The 15888-nt window shown below is 50.2% G+C and overlaps 1 protein-coding gene across 1 annotated transcript in view; it reads right to left on the reverse strand.

Annotated features, from left to right (window-relative positions):
* Window positions 1-15888, reverse strand: part of LOC141991558 (broad substrate specificity ATP-binding cassette transporter ABCG2-like) — a 39886-nt gene that overhangs the window by 22448 nt on the left and 1550 nt on the right. The window contains exons 2-4 of the mRNA XM_074959886.1: window positions 2991-3057; window positions 1734-2021; window positions 1372-1431 (exon numbers count right to left, since the gene is read on the reverse strand). Coding sequence (XP_074815987.1) covers window positions 1372-1431; window positions 1734-2008 — 335 coding nt within the window. The 5' untranslated portion in view covers window positions 2009-2021; window positions 2991-3057. The remainder of the gene's footprint in view (window positions 1-1371; window positions 1432-1733; window positions 2022-2990; window positions 3058-15888) is intronic.

Consider the following 15888-nt stretch of genomic DNA (forward strand, 5'->3'; position numbering starts at 1 on the left):
TCTTGATTTAAATCACTCCACCCTGCTGGAAGGAGTTCAACGAAGGCTGTAAGAGACCATCTCACCCCCACTCTGATCTTTCTGGGTGATGACCCTGCTGTAGGCCTTGCATTGCAATGATCTTCCATGAGCTACTTTGCCCATCATTGTCACTCTTACATTGACCACCGGGGTGGTGAGAGCATGGCAATGCAAGACTCTTTTCCTCCCACACAAGAGCAAGTCAACAGATCCAACTTTGAAATGGAAGTAGCCTACTTTGTACTTCCCTAGCATCTTTCACCAAGGGATCTCCAATCACTTTACAAACATTGCTGCAGCCCCTCTGCACCCCTGTGAGACTGGAAAGTATTATCATCCCCCATGCTACAGATGGGGAGAACAAGGAAAATCATTTGCTCAAGGTTATGGAGCAAATCAGTGACAGAACCATGAACAGAACCCTGGGGTCAGACTCTGCTCCCTCCCAGAGCTAGGAATAGAATCCCAGAGTCCTGTCTCTTCTCTAAGGACTAGACCAGTGTTTCCCAAACTAGGGACGCTGCTTGTTCAGGGAAAGCCCCTGGCGGGCCGGGCAGGTTTGTTTACCTGCCGTGTCCGCAGGTTCGGCCGATCACCGCTCCCACTGGCTGCGGTTCGCTGTGCCCGGCCAATGGGGGCTGCGGGAAGCGGCGGCTAGTACGTCCCTCGGCCCGCGCCACTTCCCGCAGCCCCCATTGGCCGGGCACAGCGAACCGCGGCCAGTGGGAGTGGTGATCGGCCAAACCTGCAGATGCTGCAGGTAAACAAACAGGCCAGGCCTGCCAGGGGCTTTCCCTGCACAAGCGGCGTCCCAAGTTTGGGAAACACTGGACTAGACCATGGGTTCTCAACCTGGGGGTTGTATCCTGACAGAAAACAGGGAGTCACGATCACCCTGGTAAACAGGAGACTAGATGGGAGGGGGGTCCAGAGTGGCTGCAGTATGGAAATGTTTGAGAACCCCTGCGTGAAACTACACTCTCAATTGAAGCCCATGCATTGTGTATACACCGGCCATGAATAAATTTGGGCTGGAAATTAGCAGAAGATTTCTAACTATCGGAGGGGCAAGATTCTGGAACAGCCTTTGAACTGGAGTAGTGGGGCAAACAACCTAACTAGTTTTAAAACAGAGCTTGATAAATTCATGGCTGGGATGATATGACGTGGCTGCCTGTGACAGCAGGGGACTTGATCCAGCAGGTCCCTTCCAGACCTATGTTCCTAAATCACGAAGGTGCCTTTCCAGGGCCTTAGATTTTTCCAGCTATTCTCCTCCAGCACCCAGTGAGTTGAGTTTCCACCTCGGACTGTTCATTCTCCATTGGAGGAAACCAAAGAAAGACTCACGAGGATTTGCCGCTCCCTGTTGGTCCCAGGATAGCATTCAAACCCGGCTTCATAATGCCACTGGAAGAGAAGGGAAACAGTTATTTCCAAATGGGGATCTGCCTCCGGGGAGCCCCTGGCAGAACCAGGGCCTGACTTTGGATCCAAACACATTCCATGGGGTGGGAAGTTTTAGAAAAATTATGAATAAAAAAGTGAAACATCCTCCCTCATGCCAATTTGAAAGCAGTAACCATGTTCCCTTCCTTGTCCCTAGTCCCCAGTGGCATAAAGGAGGCTTCTGCAGGAGATGATGCCTCTCCCCTCTACAAATTTCACTCCTCTCCTTTCTCCAAAAGAGATTTTGGGATGCATGAACTTACCACACATTGTGGAGAATCTTCTTCTCCACCGTTGTCCATTTGCAGAGGGGCCCATGGGACTGTTTGATGGTGTACTGGATGTCATGGAAGCTCACGACAGAGCCCCTAGGGCACTGAAGGGATTCTCGTGTTGGGATAGAACGCAGGAAATTGCCTGCTCCTTCTTCCTCCCCGATGGATAGGATGCTGTGATTGGCTGTGCCTGACCTCATGTCTTTGTTACAGAGGCTGAACTCCACTGGAGGAAGGTCATCAGGGTGCTCCACAGCTCCCATCTGTTGGAATTGACTGGGTGGGAAACATTAGAAAAAGGGCAGAAAATAAAAGTTTTTTGTAAGAAGAAAAACAATTTTGAATCTTAAAAAAAAACAACCAAAAAACCACCCCAGCTCTGAAGCTCAGATCCAGGCTTCACTATCATCCAGAACAACACACATGGCAAGTGTGAAGAACCGGACCTGTACGTGTTTGGGAAGCTTAGATTAGCAAGAGGAGTGTCTGAGTGAGGTGGAAAGCCACAGCCACAGGTTGGGATTTGGGATGAGTGTGACGGCTGCCATCCTGGCCTACAACAGGGAACTGAACCAGCTAAAAACACGCACTACTACAACTAGAAAGCACTGTCGCTGGGCCTGTGACAATTCAGACCCTCGCGGATTGGCATGGAGGTGACATGTAGCAAAGCACAGACTCACCAGTAGGTTACAAATTAAGCCACCTTATACTTGTGAAACTTCGAATAGGGCAGATCGGTCACTCAGGGCTTGTCTGCACACACAAGAGGTAGCAATATAACTATACTGGTACAGTTAAAGTAACACAACACCCCCCCCCCATGCATATGCCAGTATATCACTAAATAGGTACTTTATAGCTCTTCCCATCAAGGAAGGGGAATAAGCTATATAATAAATAAACCCTTCAGATCAGCTTTATCAGCCAAGTGAGGAGCAGGGAGATTTTTTCAAGTGGCAGATAGGTGTCTTGGACAATTTCCTCTGAGAGTAATATCCCATGATGCAGTAGGGGCTCTATTGAGGATTGGGGTAAACGTTACATGCTCTTGCAGGAAGCTGATCACAAGGGACTGACCAGCCAGCCAATTTAGCCACCAAGTGTCCCGCACTAGCCCCTGGGCTGAGGCTTGGTGTAGTCCAGTTGATGGGTGAGCTGCGAGGGAGCTTGGCTTTCCAAGAACGCGTAGAAATCCCTCAACGCTCTGCCTGTATTTCTCATCCCCATGGCTCACCTACTCACCCCACAGTCCCTGTAAGCCGAAGGGAAGAGGTGACTGAGGGAAGCAGAAACTGGCTTCAAAGGCAACCTGCAAAGGAATTAAGAGATGGTTGGACTTGTGCCCTGCTTGTGTTTCTTTGTGATGGATAAAGAAGGCCTGAAAGGCTGGGGTGAGGGTTTTGTTTAAGTAATGTCAAAATTCTGCTTTGTTTTGTTTTTTTCTCTTAGAAACATCACTAATGTGAGTCTGGTCTCCTCCGTTGAACTGATCCGGTGGAAGGGGAAGAGCTGCTTGCCACATTCGAAATACAGAGCTTGTCTGTCCCGAAGACCATGTAAGAACTGGAGAACCAGCGTGACGTCACCAGAGTCCTGAGTTCACAGCCATTCAGGTGGTTGAGCTCTTTGCAAGTTTCACCTTCCCTCTGAGTTTCCTGGAGCGTTAATGATTGTTTGATAACAAAGGATTATGACCCTTCTATTACCAACAAGTCCTCTCGAGCTAGCTTCGCCTTAACACACACAGGCTAAAACACGACAGGGACAGAGCTACAGCACTGCAGCTACACTGCTGTAGCGCTTCAGTGGAGACACTTACGACAGCGGCTGCAGGGATTCACCTGTCTCTGCACTAAACCACCTCCCCGAGGGGTGGTGGCGGGGTTGACGGAAGATCTAATGCTGTCTACTTGGGGTTTAAGGGCGGCTTAGTTACATCTTGCAAGGAAGTGGATTTTTCACACCCTCAAGCAAAGTAGCTGGGTTGATCTAATTTTCTAGTGTAGACCAGCACGGTTGCACCAAAGACATGATTTTAAACCGATTTAGATAAATAGGTGCAGCTCCGTGTGTGGACACGTCAACTGATTTAAACCAGGCTTAGATCAGTTACAAGAGCAAGCTAACCAGTTTTAAACCAATATAAAGTGTCCACACAGGGGTTTGCCTTGGTTTAACTCAATTTGTAAATTCAACCAGGACGTGTACATCTGTGTGTACACAACCCAAAGTCTTTATTCCAGGGTACATTTTTCAGGTTTGGCATTCTGACATGGGCTAGTGAATGGCAAAGGGCTGAGAACAGGGGAGGGGAGACGTCTGAGATAAGCCAGAGGCAGTGGGGAGGGTTTTCCTTTTGGGGAAAACTCAGATAGGAGCATTAATGTTCTTTCACACAAAGCCCTAGAATCAACCAGAAAGAAAAGAGCCAGGAGCCCAGCTACAACCCCAGATCTCATAACTTAAATGATCAAGGGTCAAGCTCCTTGTTCGCTTCAAGCAATATCTGAATGTCCCAGGCATTAAGACAAAGGAAATAACAAAGAGCCACCCTTTCCTCTCAAAGTACAGTGAAACAAGATGCAAAAGTGACTCTGTCTGTGCTGCTCCCAAAGGTCTCAGTGGGACTTGGATTTCCACATTAACCACAAGCTAAAGAACTCTATTTCCATCAGCTGTTTTAAATGTACAAACAAACTACACTGGACAAAATGCTAGTCTGTCCTTGTTAAATACTATTCAGGAGCACCCACTGCCGCCAAAGAAATGTCTGAGACAGAATAATTTCAGATGAACAGATAAATCAATCTGTATTTTCACCTATTGTAGCTATTTACTGGGTGCTCATCAACACTCTCTTGGTTTTCCTTCAGTTAACATTTTTAAACACTGAAATGAATCACTCTATAAAATAGCCATCTTCTCCCCAAAGCTGAGCTGCAGAGAATGGCAAATCTTTGCAATCCATACACTCTCCCCATGTCCCAGACCCAGGAGCAAAACCCTGAAGGAATCATTACCTCTTTGTTCCCTAGATCTCAGCTTTGCTTCCTCTCAGCTGCTGTATCCGGAGGTCTTCCAACAGTGAGTGTGCGGAGTGTGATTCTCTACTCTGTGGCATGCGGTTCAGTTCAATTTAGTTACATAAACTGTTCTGCTTGCATGCCAGCTGTTGGGAGTGTCGAATTACTGCTCTCATGCAATCCACCCCCGGTCACTGGAGAAAAAGTCGCCTGTAAAGAGCCAGCCTAGCCCAGTGGCACGTGCCTTCTGCTTTGGGGACATCAGATCAGGACCCTGAAATCTCTCTGGAGTGACACCAGTACCGCTGGGAGCAGGTGGAGCTGGGACTCCACCACCCATTCGTTAACAAACTATCCCTGCAGATTTGGCCAAACTCCCTTGGCCTAGCTCTTTGGGTGACCTCAGCACCAGCCTGACATTTACCAGCACACTGCCAGTTTAACACGTGTTAGCCAGCAACACAGAGCAGCAACTGCCATGGCAGCTATACTCAAACCTCCTAGAGCGATTGCCCTAAGGGTTCACGTCTGGTCCACAAAGCAGGCACAGCTCTAAGCCGCAGGGGGCCTATTCACTTCCAAATGCGGGTTGGAGGGCAGCCGCACATCCCCCATCAAGGAGATGACAGGGTCTTGAAGGGGACACACCAACCTCTGCAGTGAGGGGGGAACAGGAGGGGCTGTCCACCCCTTGATGGACCTCACTCCCCACTCTGGGTGCTGCTCGTGGTACAACTGAAGCCATGATACCTCTGGGAGTGGTCGTGTCAGATCTCGTTAGCTGAGCAGGGTTGGGCTGTTTGAGACTTAGCTGGGAGGTGTACAAGGAACACATTGGCTCACCAGGCTACACTGCAGAATTGTTGGTGGTGATTCAATAGGTGGTGCTCCCCGCCCCGCGCTGGCACTGTGCTACAGGGTACCATGCTGCAGGATAGCTCAGTAGAGGAGAAGGGGCTCTTTGCTCTGGGTCAGTCAGTGCCCTGCATGGCGTTAGACAGCAGAGTTCTTTTCACCTGAGGTGTGAAACTGAGGTTCTGGCTGGCTGGGGCCCCTCAGCATTTCCCATCACCCTTTGCAAGACTAAAGGTGTTAGCTCATGTCCTGGCTACATTTCAACCCCAAATTACTTTCTGCGTCCCTGAATTCCACTTCAGAGTGGATATGGTTTTCTTGACTCCTTATCCTATTAAACAGTTGCCATGCTCTACCCCAGAGGTGGCTGCATTTCTGAGGTGCATGAAGTGAGCCGCGTATGTAGACTGGAGAGCAGTTCAAGACTGTAACGTATTTTGGGATGAATGGTGCTATAGAAATAAGAAAAGGAGTACTTGTGGCACCTTAGAGACTAACCAATTTATTTGAGCATGAGCTTTCGTGAGCTACAGCTCACTTTATTGGATGCATACTGTGGAAAATACAGAAGATGTTTTTATACACACAAACCATGAAAAAATGGGTGTTTACCACCACAAAAGGTTTTCTCTCCCCCCCCGCTGGTAATAGCTTATCTAAAGGGATCACTCTCCTTACAATGTGTGTGATAATCAAGGTGGGCCATTTCCAGCACAAATCCAGGTTTTCTCCCCACCCTCCCCAACAAACCCACTCTCCTGCTGGTAACAGCTTATCTAAAGGGATCACTCTCCTTACAGTGTGTGTGATAATCAAGGTGCACTAGGAGCTTTTGCCAGCATAGCTGTGCCAGTACAATACACCAGCAAAGGGCTGCTAGTGTCAGCGCAGCCTCTACTGGTGTAGTTTATTCCACCATCCAGAAAAACACAAGCTACACCATAAAAGCACAGCTTTGCCTGCATAACTGTGTCTACGCTAGGGGCTTTTGCCAGCACAGCTGTGTCAGTCAGGGAATCACACTTCTGATTGACAGAGCTAGGCCAACAGAAGTCTGTAGTGTACACTTTCTCTCTCTCTTGCATGCACACTTTATGTCCCAAAGGAGACTCACCTGTTACCACCTTCACCATTTCCTCTGGAGTGCCTGGGCTGTTTGTCTACAGACAAGGCCTGCAGCCGGGCATTCCCTGCTTTCTGTCCCTGCCACGCCCTCCCTCTGCTCAGCTCAGCACCACTCACTTTTTGGGAAGTACTAGCTCCCTGCAGCTGCCTATGTCCTGGCACTGGCTGGAGTACTTGCATCCACTTTACATCACTACAGCTGCCTCCAATGGGCTTTCTGTGCAGGAGTTTATGCTGCTAGAAACTGACAGACTGAATGTAGGCCAAAGTCTTTTAAAGCTCCAATTTATGTTTGGCTGTTTATGCAAGTGTTTTTACTTGTTACACTTTAACCAGCTTGGAGAAGTCAGGAAAGCAGACTAGTCAGTTTCACTTGGGTTTATGGTCAGTTTCAGTCTCACATCCTTCATTATTAGGCTGCTGGATTGTCTGAGTTTCAAACACTGCAGAGAAAAACTATGCCTTTATAAATAAATGGTTTCCATGTGCTGTTTGCTCTCCTGATTTCAGGTAAGGATTCCTATCGTGACTGGCAAATGTACATTTCCCCCTAAATTATCTAGGTTTATCTACCAACTACCACTAGCTTTGGTTTTATTGTCCCTCAGCAACTCCAGACCAAATGCACTCAGTTTACAAGTACAAAGATGCTTCTTCTAACCACCAGCACTGCAAACTCAGCCTGGGCTCTGAGAGACAAGCTAGGGAATCTTTTCTACCTTTCCCATCATCACTGATGGTAAAGCTTCTGTGGCCCAGATTATATCTGCCACACCCTGGCTGTCACTGGGCTTCCACAGGTGTATCCAATTACATAAACCATTCTGTTGATGCACAAGAAGGAAGACTCTATTTCCCCCTGCTCAGCAGTGTTGACTCTGCAAATGCAGAGCAGTAAAGACCTATTTTCCACCTCCCTGAGATCAGCAGCTCTGACACTGATACTCAGCAATTCTGTTCCCGGAGTGTAAGGGTAGCATTTTCACAGTCACATTTCAGGGCAGAACCGCATTTAAACTTTACTCTTTGTTCTGTTTGTTACTTGACTTCCTCTTTCTCCTAAAATCTGAAGTTCATTGCCCTAGCACTTCCTCTATAACCTGTATAACCCTCATTTCCAGGAGCAAAGTGCAGCTTGCCCTTGCCTAGGCTCACGGGAGGATAGACCCACCCCAGCCTTTCATAACAGCTATTTGGCTTTCAGGTGCCGGAGCAAAGCTGGAATGGAGTGGCTCTGCTCTGCAGCACAGCAGGGACGGGGGAAAGGAATCTCCCACCTCCTTGTATTCTGTAGTGCCTAGCCAGCCAGAAGAACATAAGAACGGCCATACTTGGTCAGACCAATGGTCCATCTAGCCGAACGGCTTGCCACTGACAGCGATCGGTGCCAGCTGCTTCAGAGGGAACGAACAGAACAGGAATTGATCGAGTGTTCCATCCCCTGTCATCCAGACCCAGCTTCTGGCAGCCAGAGGTTTAGGGACTCCCAGAGCATGGAGCTGCATCCCTGACCATTCTGGCTAACAGCCATTGCTGGATCTTCCTCCGTGAACTTACATCATTCTTTTCTGAACCCAGTTGTACTTTTATAGCAGCCCACAGCTGTTATATGACAACGGTAAAGAAGCCCAGAGTGGGACTGGGAAGACAGTGCTGTAATTAAGGCTGTGAGTCAGGAGATCTCAGCTATTCCCTGCTCTACTGCACGTCACTTTACCTGCTTGTGCCTTGTTTTCCCCATCAGTAAAGTGGGGGTAATGCTACTTTATCAAGGGCTTGGAGGTCATCACATAAGATTGTTTTGTATAAGGGTATAAAGTAATTGAGCTGAACTGGGGCTGGCTGATGAGAGAAAAAGCAAAACAGAAGCTGAGAGTCTGAGCACTCCAGCCACAAGCAGGAAGAACTAGAAGTCTCATTGTCTGAGCAGAGCTCTAACTGGGATGGATAGCACACATGCCTGGGCTGGCTGCAGGGTTACCAACTTTCCCAAACTGGACACTACAGGCCTCCTGACGCTCGCTCCACCACCTCCCCCAGGACTCACTGGCCGCCTGCAGAACTGGGCTGGGAGGAGCTGGCGTGGAGTCTGCCTGCCTGCCCAATCAGGACACGGCAGGGTAGAAGGGGGTTTCAGTCCCGAGTGAGAGGCCAGGGACAATTGGGGCACAGCAGGACGGAGGGGGGGTTGGTGCCCTGAGCAAGGGACTGGGGGCAATTGAAGCATGGCAGGGTGAAAACAGGGGTCAGTCCCTGAAGCAAGGGGATGGAGAGAGCTGGGGCCCCAGAGGCTGAGAAGGCAGGACGGGATGTCACAGGGAGCGAGTCTGGCTGCCGGCCCTGCTCCTCAAATGCTGCGCACTGTCAGGATCCCTCCCCCGGGCGGTGCCGGTACCTACCTCTCCGCCAGAGCTGGGAGCCACTTCCTCCAGCAGCAGCTGCTCTGCAGCTCTTCCTCCCTCCCAGTGGCAGAGGCCGATTGCAGTTACTGCAGTAACCAGACTTTTGGTGTTCGGTCAGCAGTACTGACTTTGGACACCTGGCCACCCTAGATGGCTGTAGAGAATGGTGTGATCTGACCAGGAGCGGGGGAAAGGAGGGGTGATATCTTATACATCAGGAAGGCATGCCCAGCTGCCTTGGAGGCAGATGGAGGAAGGGGATAGAAGTATGTGAAGTCTCTGCAGTACAGAAAAGACGGGGGCGGTGGTGGGGGGGGGAAGCAAGCAAAGGGCAAAACCCCCAAGTTGTACTGCTTTAACTCTCCTGGCACGGGTGCAGTGGCAAAACACTGTAGTGCTGATGCCGTGAGACCAATATCAAAAGGTGCTTATACCAGTAGAGCTATTCTTATACGGGAAGGGGAACAGGCTACACCCTATCAGGCCCCTTTGTACCAGCCTAGCTGCACCCACAATGTGGGGTGGTACTAGGGTAGCTATTTTGGTTTAAAATAAAAGGTCACATGCCAAAGCAGCATAGTTCTACCAGTTACACTTAAATGTCATTCAGTCCGCGGTGGCTGACAAGCCTGTGGATAGGTCTGATCCAACTCCATTGATGGGGTCAGATGGGGCTTCAGATGGGATGGCTGAGGTACTTCTCAAACTGGAATCTGGGGTGTTCAACGCACAAGACATGGCAATAACAACGGATATGAGCCAGGCATTGACTGGCTCACTACACAACAAAATACTGACCAGCCAACCTGTTTCTGGCCTGTATAGATGACAGTTCTTTATTACAGAGTGGAGTGTAGATCATACCTTCGCTAGGGAAAGAAGACGTGTTCTTAACTGAAGGTAACTAATATGAGTTGAGATCCTAGGGAAGACAAGGCAGTCTGTTATGTTCATAAAAGTTCCCAGGCCAAAATACACCCTATGTTGCCCCATAGTCGTTAACATGACCTGCTAACATGTGAAAAACCACTTTATCTTCACTAAAATTTTAACTCACGTGCAAAGCCCTACAAGAAGCAGCTTTTATTTTAGGTCTGATAGAGACCTGTGCAGAAGAACAGATAAAGGAGTATGAAATGCAATGTGGAGCGGGGGCCCAGGTTGCAGGAGGGAGGAGGCACCAGGAAGACAGTCTGTGTGCACATGGCTAGAATGCCAACTCCCACTGCATCACTGTCAATAGTTTGCTTACTAAAGAGCCAGTTTGATTCTACAAGCATGGAGTTTTTTCATGTTATTACTCAGCATGCGGCCCCTAAAATGAGAGCTGTAGGCAGCTTCCACTCAATTTTATAGGACACCACCTGTTTCCACAAACAAAGATCAAACAAAGATTATTAATAGTATTCGAGTAGCCTCTAGGGCAGGGGTTCTCAACCATTTTCTTTCTGAGCCCCCTGCCCCGAACATGCTATAAAAACTCCAGGGCTCAGCGGGAAGGGGGGGGATTCAGGAATAGGTGTAGTTTGACTTCTATTTTGGTTGGGCAGGAGCCAGTGGGGGTCGAGCCAGCTTCACACAGCAGAGTCCGAGGAGGGAGCGCCACCTCCACCCCCTGACTCTCCTCAGGAGGCCACCAACCTGTCTGGGTTGTGGGAAGGGGGCACAACCAAAAATTATAACTCAAAGATGAGGGGCTCAGCTCAAAAAGTTTGAAAACAGCTCAGGTGCATGGGGGGGGATAGCTAGGGCTGTGTGTGGGCAGGGGGTAGCTCAGTGTGCAGGGAGTTGCTAGGGGCTGTGTGCAGGCAGGAGGTAGCAGGGTGAAGGGGGTTGCTAGGGGCTGTGTGCAGACAGGGAATAGCTCAGGGTGCAGGGAGGGGGTACTGTGACATTCCCCTCGGGTGTTATCTGGACCGGTGATCTGCTAGGTCACTCCAATCTTTGACTCTGGGAGCCAGCCTTACCCTGCTCTGCTGTGAGAACCCCCACTCCTGGGCTGTTCACGCACAGCCTCTGGCACGTAAGCTGCTTCTTGGATTGTGCAACCGAATGACACTAGCCAATATCTCCGGTCCCAGACACAACCCTAGTTATGCCCATTGGACACTGCAAGCTTATATGAGTTTGTCAATTTAACAAAGAAATTGATATGTACCAGGCTTGTTATCCCAAGAGGAGTCTCTGACATGCTTCAAACCAAACACACTGCTTCAGGGAGAACAAACAAACAAATGTATTAACTATGAAAGATAGATTTTAAGTGATTATAAGTCAAAACATAAGTCAGATTTGGTCAAATGAAATAAAAGCAAAACGCATTCTAAGTTGATCTTAACACTTTCAATGTCCTTACAAACTTAGATGCTTCTCACCACAGGCTGGCTGGTGGCTCTTCAGTCAGGCTCTCCCCTTTGATCAGCACTTCAGTCACTTGGTGTGGTGTCTGTAGATGTAGGTGGAAGCGAGAGAAAGAGCATGGCAAATGTCTCTCCCTTTTATCATGTCCTTTCTTCCCTCTTGGCTTTGCCCCCCCGCCCCACTTCAGAGTCAGATGAGCATTACCTCATTGCAGTTCCAAACTGACCAAAGGAAGGGAGGTGACTCCCTCGAGAATCTAACAGATTCTTTTGTTGCTGCCTGGACTAGTGTCCTTTGTTCCTGTGAGGCTGGGCTGGATTTGTCCCATACCTGCCCTGATGAGGTGTGAACTGCCTCTCAAATCTTGGAGAGTTTTTGCATGGACCATGAGGATACATTTTCAGTCTCATAACTATATACATGAAATTATAACCGATAACATTACTGTTACAATTACTATAACATCACTATAACAACCATGCTCAGTGCATCATGAGCCTTCCGAAGACACCCGACATGACAAACTTTGCATTGGATACCACACAATCATTTTATAAAGATGAACATGGGGGTGTAGGGTGTTCCCCCGAGGTACAGAGTGTCACACTAGCTAAGGGCTGTGTGCGGGCAGAGGGGTAGCTCAGGGTGCAGGGAAGGAGTAGCTTGGTGCAGGGAAGGGGGTAATTAGGGGCTGTGTGCAGGTAGCTCAGGGTGCAGGGAGGGGGTAGAATCATAGAAGATTAGGGTTGGAAGAGACCTCAGGAGGTCATCTAGTGCAACCCCCTGCTCAAAGCAGGACCAACCGCACTAAATCATCCCAGCCAGGGCCTTAAAAACCTCTAAGGATGGAGATTCCACACCCCCGCCCCCAAGTAACCCATTCCAGTGCTTCACCATCCTCCTAGTGAAATAGTGTTTTCTAATATCCAACCTCTACCTCCCCCACTGCAACTTGAGGCCATTGCTCCTTGTTCTGTCATCTGCCATCACTGAGAACAGCCAAGCTCCAACCTCTTTGGAACCCCCCCCCCCTTCAGGTAGTTGAAGGCTGCTTTCAAATTCCTGCTCACTCTTCTCTTCTGAAGACTAAATAAGCCCAGTTCCCTCAGCCTCTTCTCATAAGTCATGTGCCCCAGCCCCCTAATCATTTCCGTTGCCCTCTGCTGGACTCTCTCCAATTTGTCCACATCCTTTCTGTAGTGGGGGGGGGGGGGCCCAAACTGGTTACAATACTCCAGATGTGGCCTGACCAGTGCTGAACAGAGGGGAATAATCACTGCCCTCGATCTGCTGGCAATGCTCCTACTGATGCAGCCTAATATGCCGTTAGCCTTCTTGGCAACAGGGGCACACTGCTGACTCATATCCAGCTTCTCGTCCACTGTAATCCCCAGGTCCTTTTCTGCAGATCTGCCGCTTAGCCAGTCAGTCCCCAGCCTGTAGCAGTGCATGGGATTCTTCCGTCCTAAGTGCAGGACTCTGCACTTGTCCGTGTTGAACCTCATCAGATTTCTTTTGGCCCAATCCTCCAATTTGTCTAGGTCACTCTGAAACGATCCCTACCCTCCAGCGTATCTACCTCTCCCCCCAACTTAGTGTCATCCGCGAACTTGCTGAGGGTGCAATCCATGCCATCATCCAGATCATTAATGAAGATGCTGAACAAAACTGACCCTAGGACCTATCCCTGGGGCACTCCACTTGATACTGGCTGCCAACTAGACACTGATCACTACCCATTGAGCCTGACAGTCTAGCCAGCTTTCTATCCACCTTATAGTCCATTAATCCAATCCATACTTCCTTAATTTGCTGGCAACAATATTGTGGGAGACCGTATCAAAAGCTTTGCTGAAGTCAAGGTATATCACATCCAACGCTTTCCACATATCGACAGAACCAGTTATCTCATCATAGAAGGCAATCAGGTTGGTCAGGCATAACTTGCCCTTGGTGAATCCATGTTGACTGTTCCTGATCACCTTCCTCTCCTCCAAGTGCTTCAAAATGGATTCTTTGAGGACCTGCTCCATGTTTTTTCCAGGGATAGAGGTGAGGCTGACCAGTCTGTATTTTCCCGGATTCTCGTTCTTCCCTTTTTAAAAGATGGACACTATATTTGCCTTTTTCCAATCGTCCGGGACCTCCCCCAATAGCCACGAGTTTTCAGAGAGAATGGCCAACGGCTGTGAAATCACATCAGCCAAATTCCTCAGCACTCTCGGATGCATTACATCTGGAGCCGTGGACTTGTGCACGTCCAGCTTTTTAAAATAGTCCTTAACCTGTTCTTTCACCAATGAGTGCTGCTAATGTCCTCCCCGTACTGTGCTGCCCAATACAGCAGTCTGGGAGCTGACCTTCTCTGTGAAGACCAAGGCAAAAAAAAGCATTGAATACTTCAGCTTTTTCCACATCATCTGTCACTAGGTTGCCTTCCCCATTCAGTAAGGGTCCTACACTTTCCCCGACCTTCTTTTTGATGTTAACATACCTGTCGAAAACCTTCTTGTTACCTTTCACATCCCTGGCTAGCTGCAACTCCATTTGTGCTTTGGCCTTCCTGATTATACCCCTGCATGCATGAGCAATGTTTTTATACTCCTCCCTAGCCATCTGTCCAAGTTTCCACTTCTTGTAAGCTTCCTTTTTGTGTTTAAGCTGGTTGCCTGCTAAGTTCCCTGTGTAACGACATGGGGGGTTTTCTTGATTGTTCCTTGTTTCCTATGGGGGGCTTTCTGGGTTTGCATGCAGAGGGGGTGGGACGCAGTGTCCCTGGGTGTTACTGGTTTAACGAGGGAATGTGAGAGGGAGTTTTTTGTTACAGAGGACCATCCAGGGAACTGGGGACCCCAGCTGATGGCCTGGAGCATGGATACCCCAGCGACTGGTGACCCGGAGGCCCAGCTCAGTTGCAGCCAGTTCTGGCCAGCGGGAGAACAATGGGCTGTGACGAGAGGACCCCTGGGGACCTGACCTGCCGGCTCCAGCCAGAGGGGCGAGAGGGCAGATGACAGGAGAGTAGGCCCAGGCGACCCTGTTTCCTGTTTACCTTGAGAGAAGATAATGGACAGAGGTGGGGCTTGGAGACAGTGATACTAGCAGCCCAGCTGGGCGGCAGGGAGTCTCTGGGCTGGAGAGAGGGGGCAGGAAGAGCCCACCTGGATGCAGGGAGATTTGGATGTGCTGTGCTGAGGGAGGCCGGTCCTGAGAGTTCCTGGGCTGTGTTCAATGCTCAATAAACCTCCTGTTTTACGCTGGCTGAGAGTCGCTCCAGTCTAGAGAACAGGGTTGCATCATCCCCTTCAGGGGGTGGAGGACCCAGGGGGGTCCAGAGCGAGGGGACTCCCCGAGGGGGCCCACCACAGAGACAGGGGTGCTAAAGCTCCGAGAGGTGTGGATTCAGGAGGTGGAGGGGCTTACCCCGAGAGAGAGAGTGGACCCCCGAGAAGGGCTGTCTCACTGAAAGGGGCACCCTCCACGGACCGCACGGGGCCAAAAGTGGGCACGACCTGTGAGTCCGTGACACCCTGCAAGCTGCACGGCCATGCAGCTGTGCAGCAGCCTATTTAGCGCCACACAGGTGCTCAGGGAACCCCCCTGGGAACCTGCTGCAGCTGGGGGAGGGGTGCCCCTCCCCCAGCCCCAACCTAGCCCAGCCCCCAACCTGCCAAGACAGGGGCAGCCCCTCATCCCTAACTATGCTGTGGCCCAGACCCAGCTGCGGCCGGGGTGGCCCGGCCTGGACCCGTCACGGCTGGGGTGCCCCTCCCTGAACCCAGCCCCATTCAGACCTGCAGGGGCCAGGGGAGAGGTGCCTATCCTGTGGCCTCAGCCTCGGAGCTACCATGGTGGGGAGAGGTGCCCCTCCCACCCAGCCCAAGTACTGCTGTGGGGAGAGAGAGCTGTGGGGAGTCCTCTCTCCCTGCTGTAGCCCCAGAGCACCGTCCTGCATCCCAAATCCCTCATCCCCGGCCCCACCCCAGAACCCGCACCCCTAGCCGGAGCCCTCACACCCCTGCACCCCAACCCTCTGCCCTAGCCCTGAGCCCCCTCCCACTCTTCGAACCCTTCGGCCCCACCCCCACCACATGAATTTTGTTAATTCATTCCACACATGGGTGGGCAAAATTAGAGGGAACACTGGTAGCCTGCCATATTTGCTATTCTTTCTGCACATCAGGATCGTTTGTTCCTGCACCCTAAATAAGGCTTCTTTAAAATACACCCAGCTCTCCTGGACTCCTTTCCCCCTCATAAGCCTCTCAGGGGATCCTGCCCTTCAGTTCCCTGAGGGAGTCAAAGTCTGCTTTTCTGAAGTCCAGGGTCCACATTCTGCTGCTCTCCTTTCTTCCTTTTGTCAGGATCCTGAAC

This window comes from Natator depressus, chromosome 7 (genome assembly GCF_965152275.1).
Source record: "Natator depressus isolate rNatDep1 chromosome 7, rNatDep2.hap1, whole genome shotgun sequence".
Taxonomy (NCBI): domain Eukaryota; kingdom Metazoa; phylum Chordata; order Testudines; family Cheloniidae; genus Natator; species Natator depressus.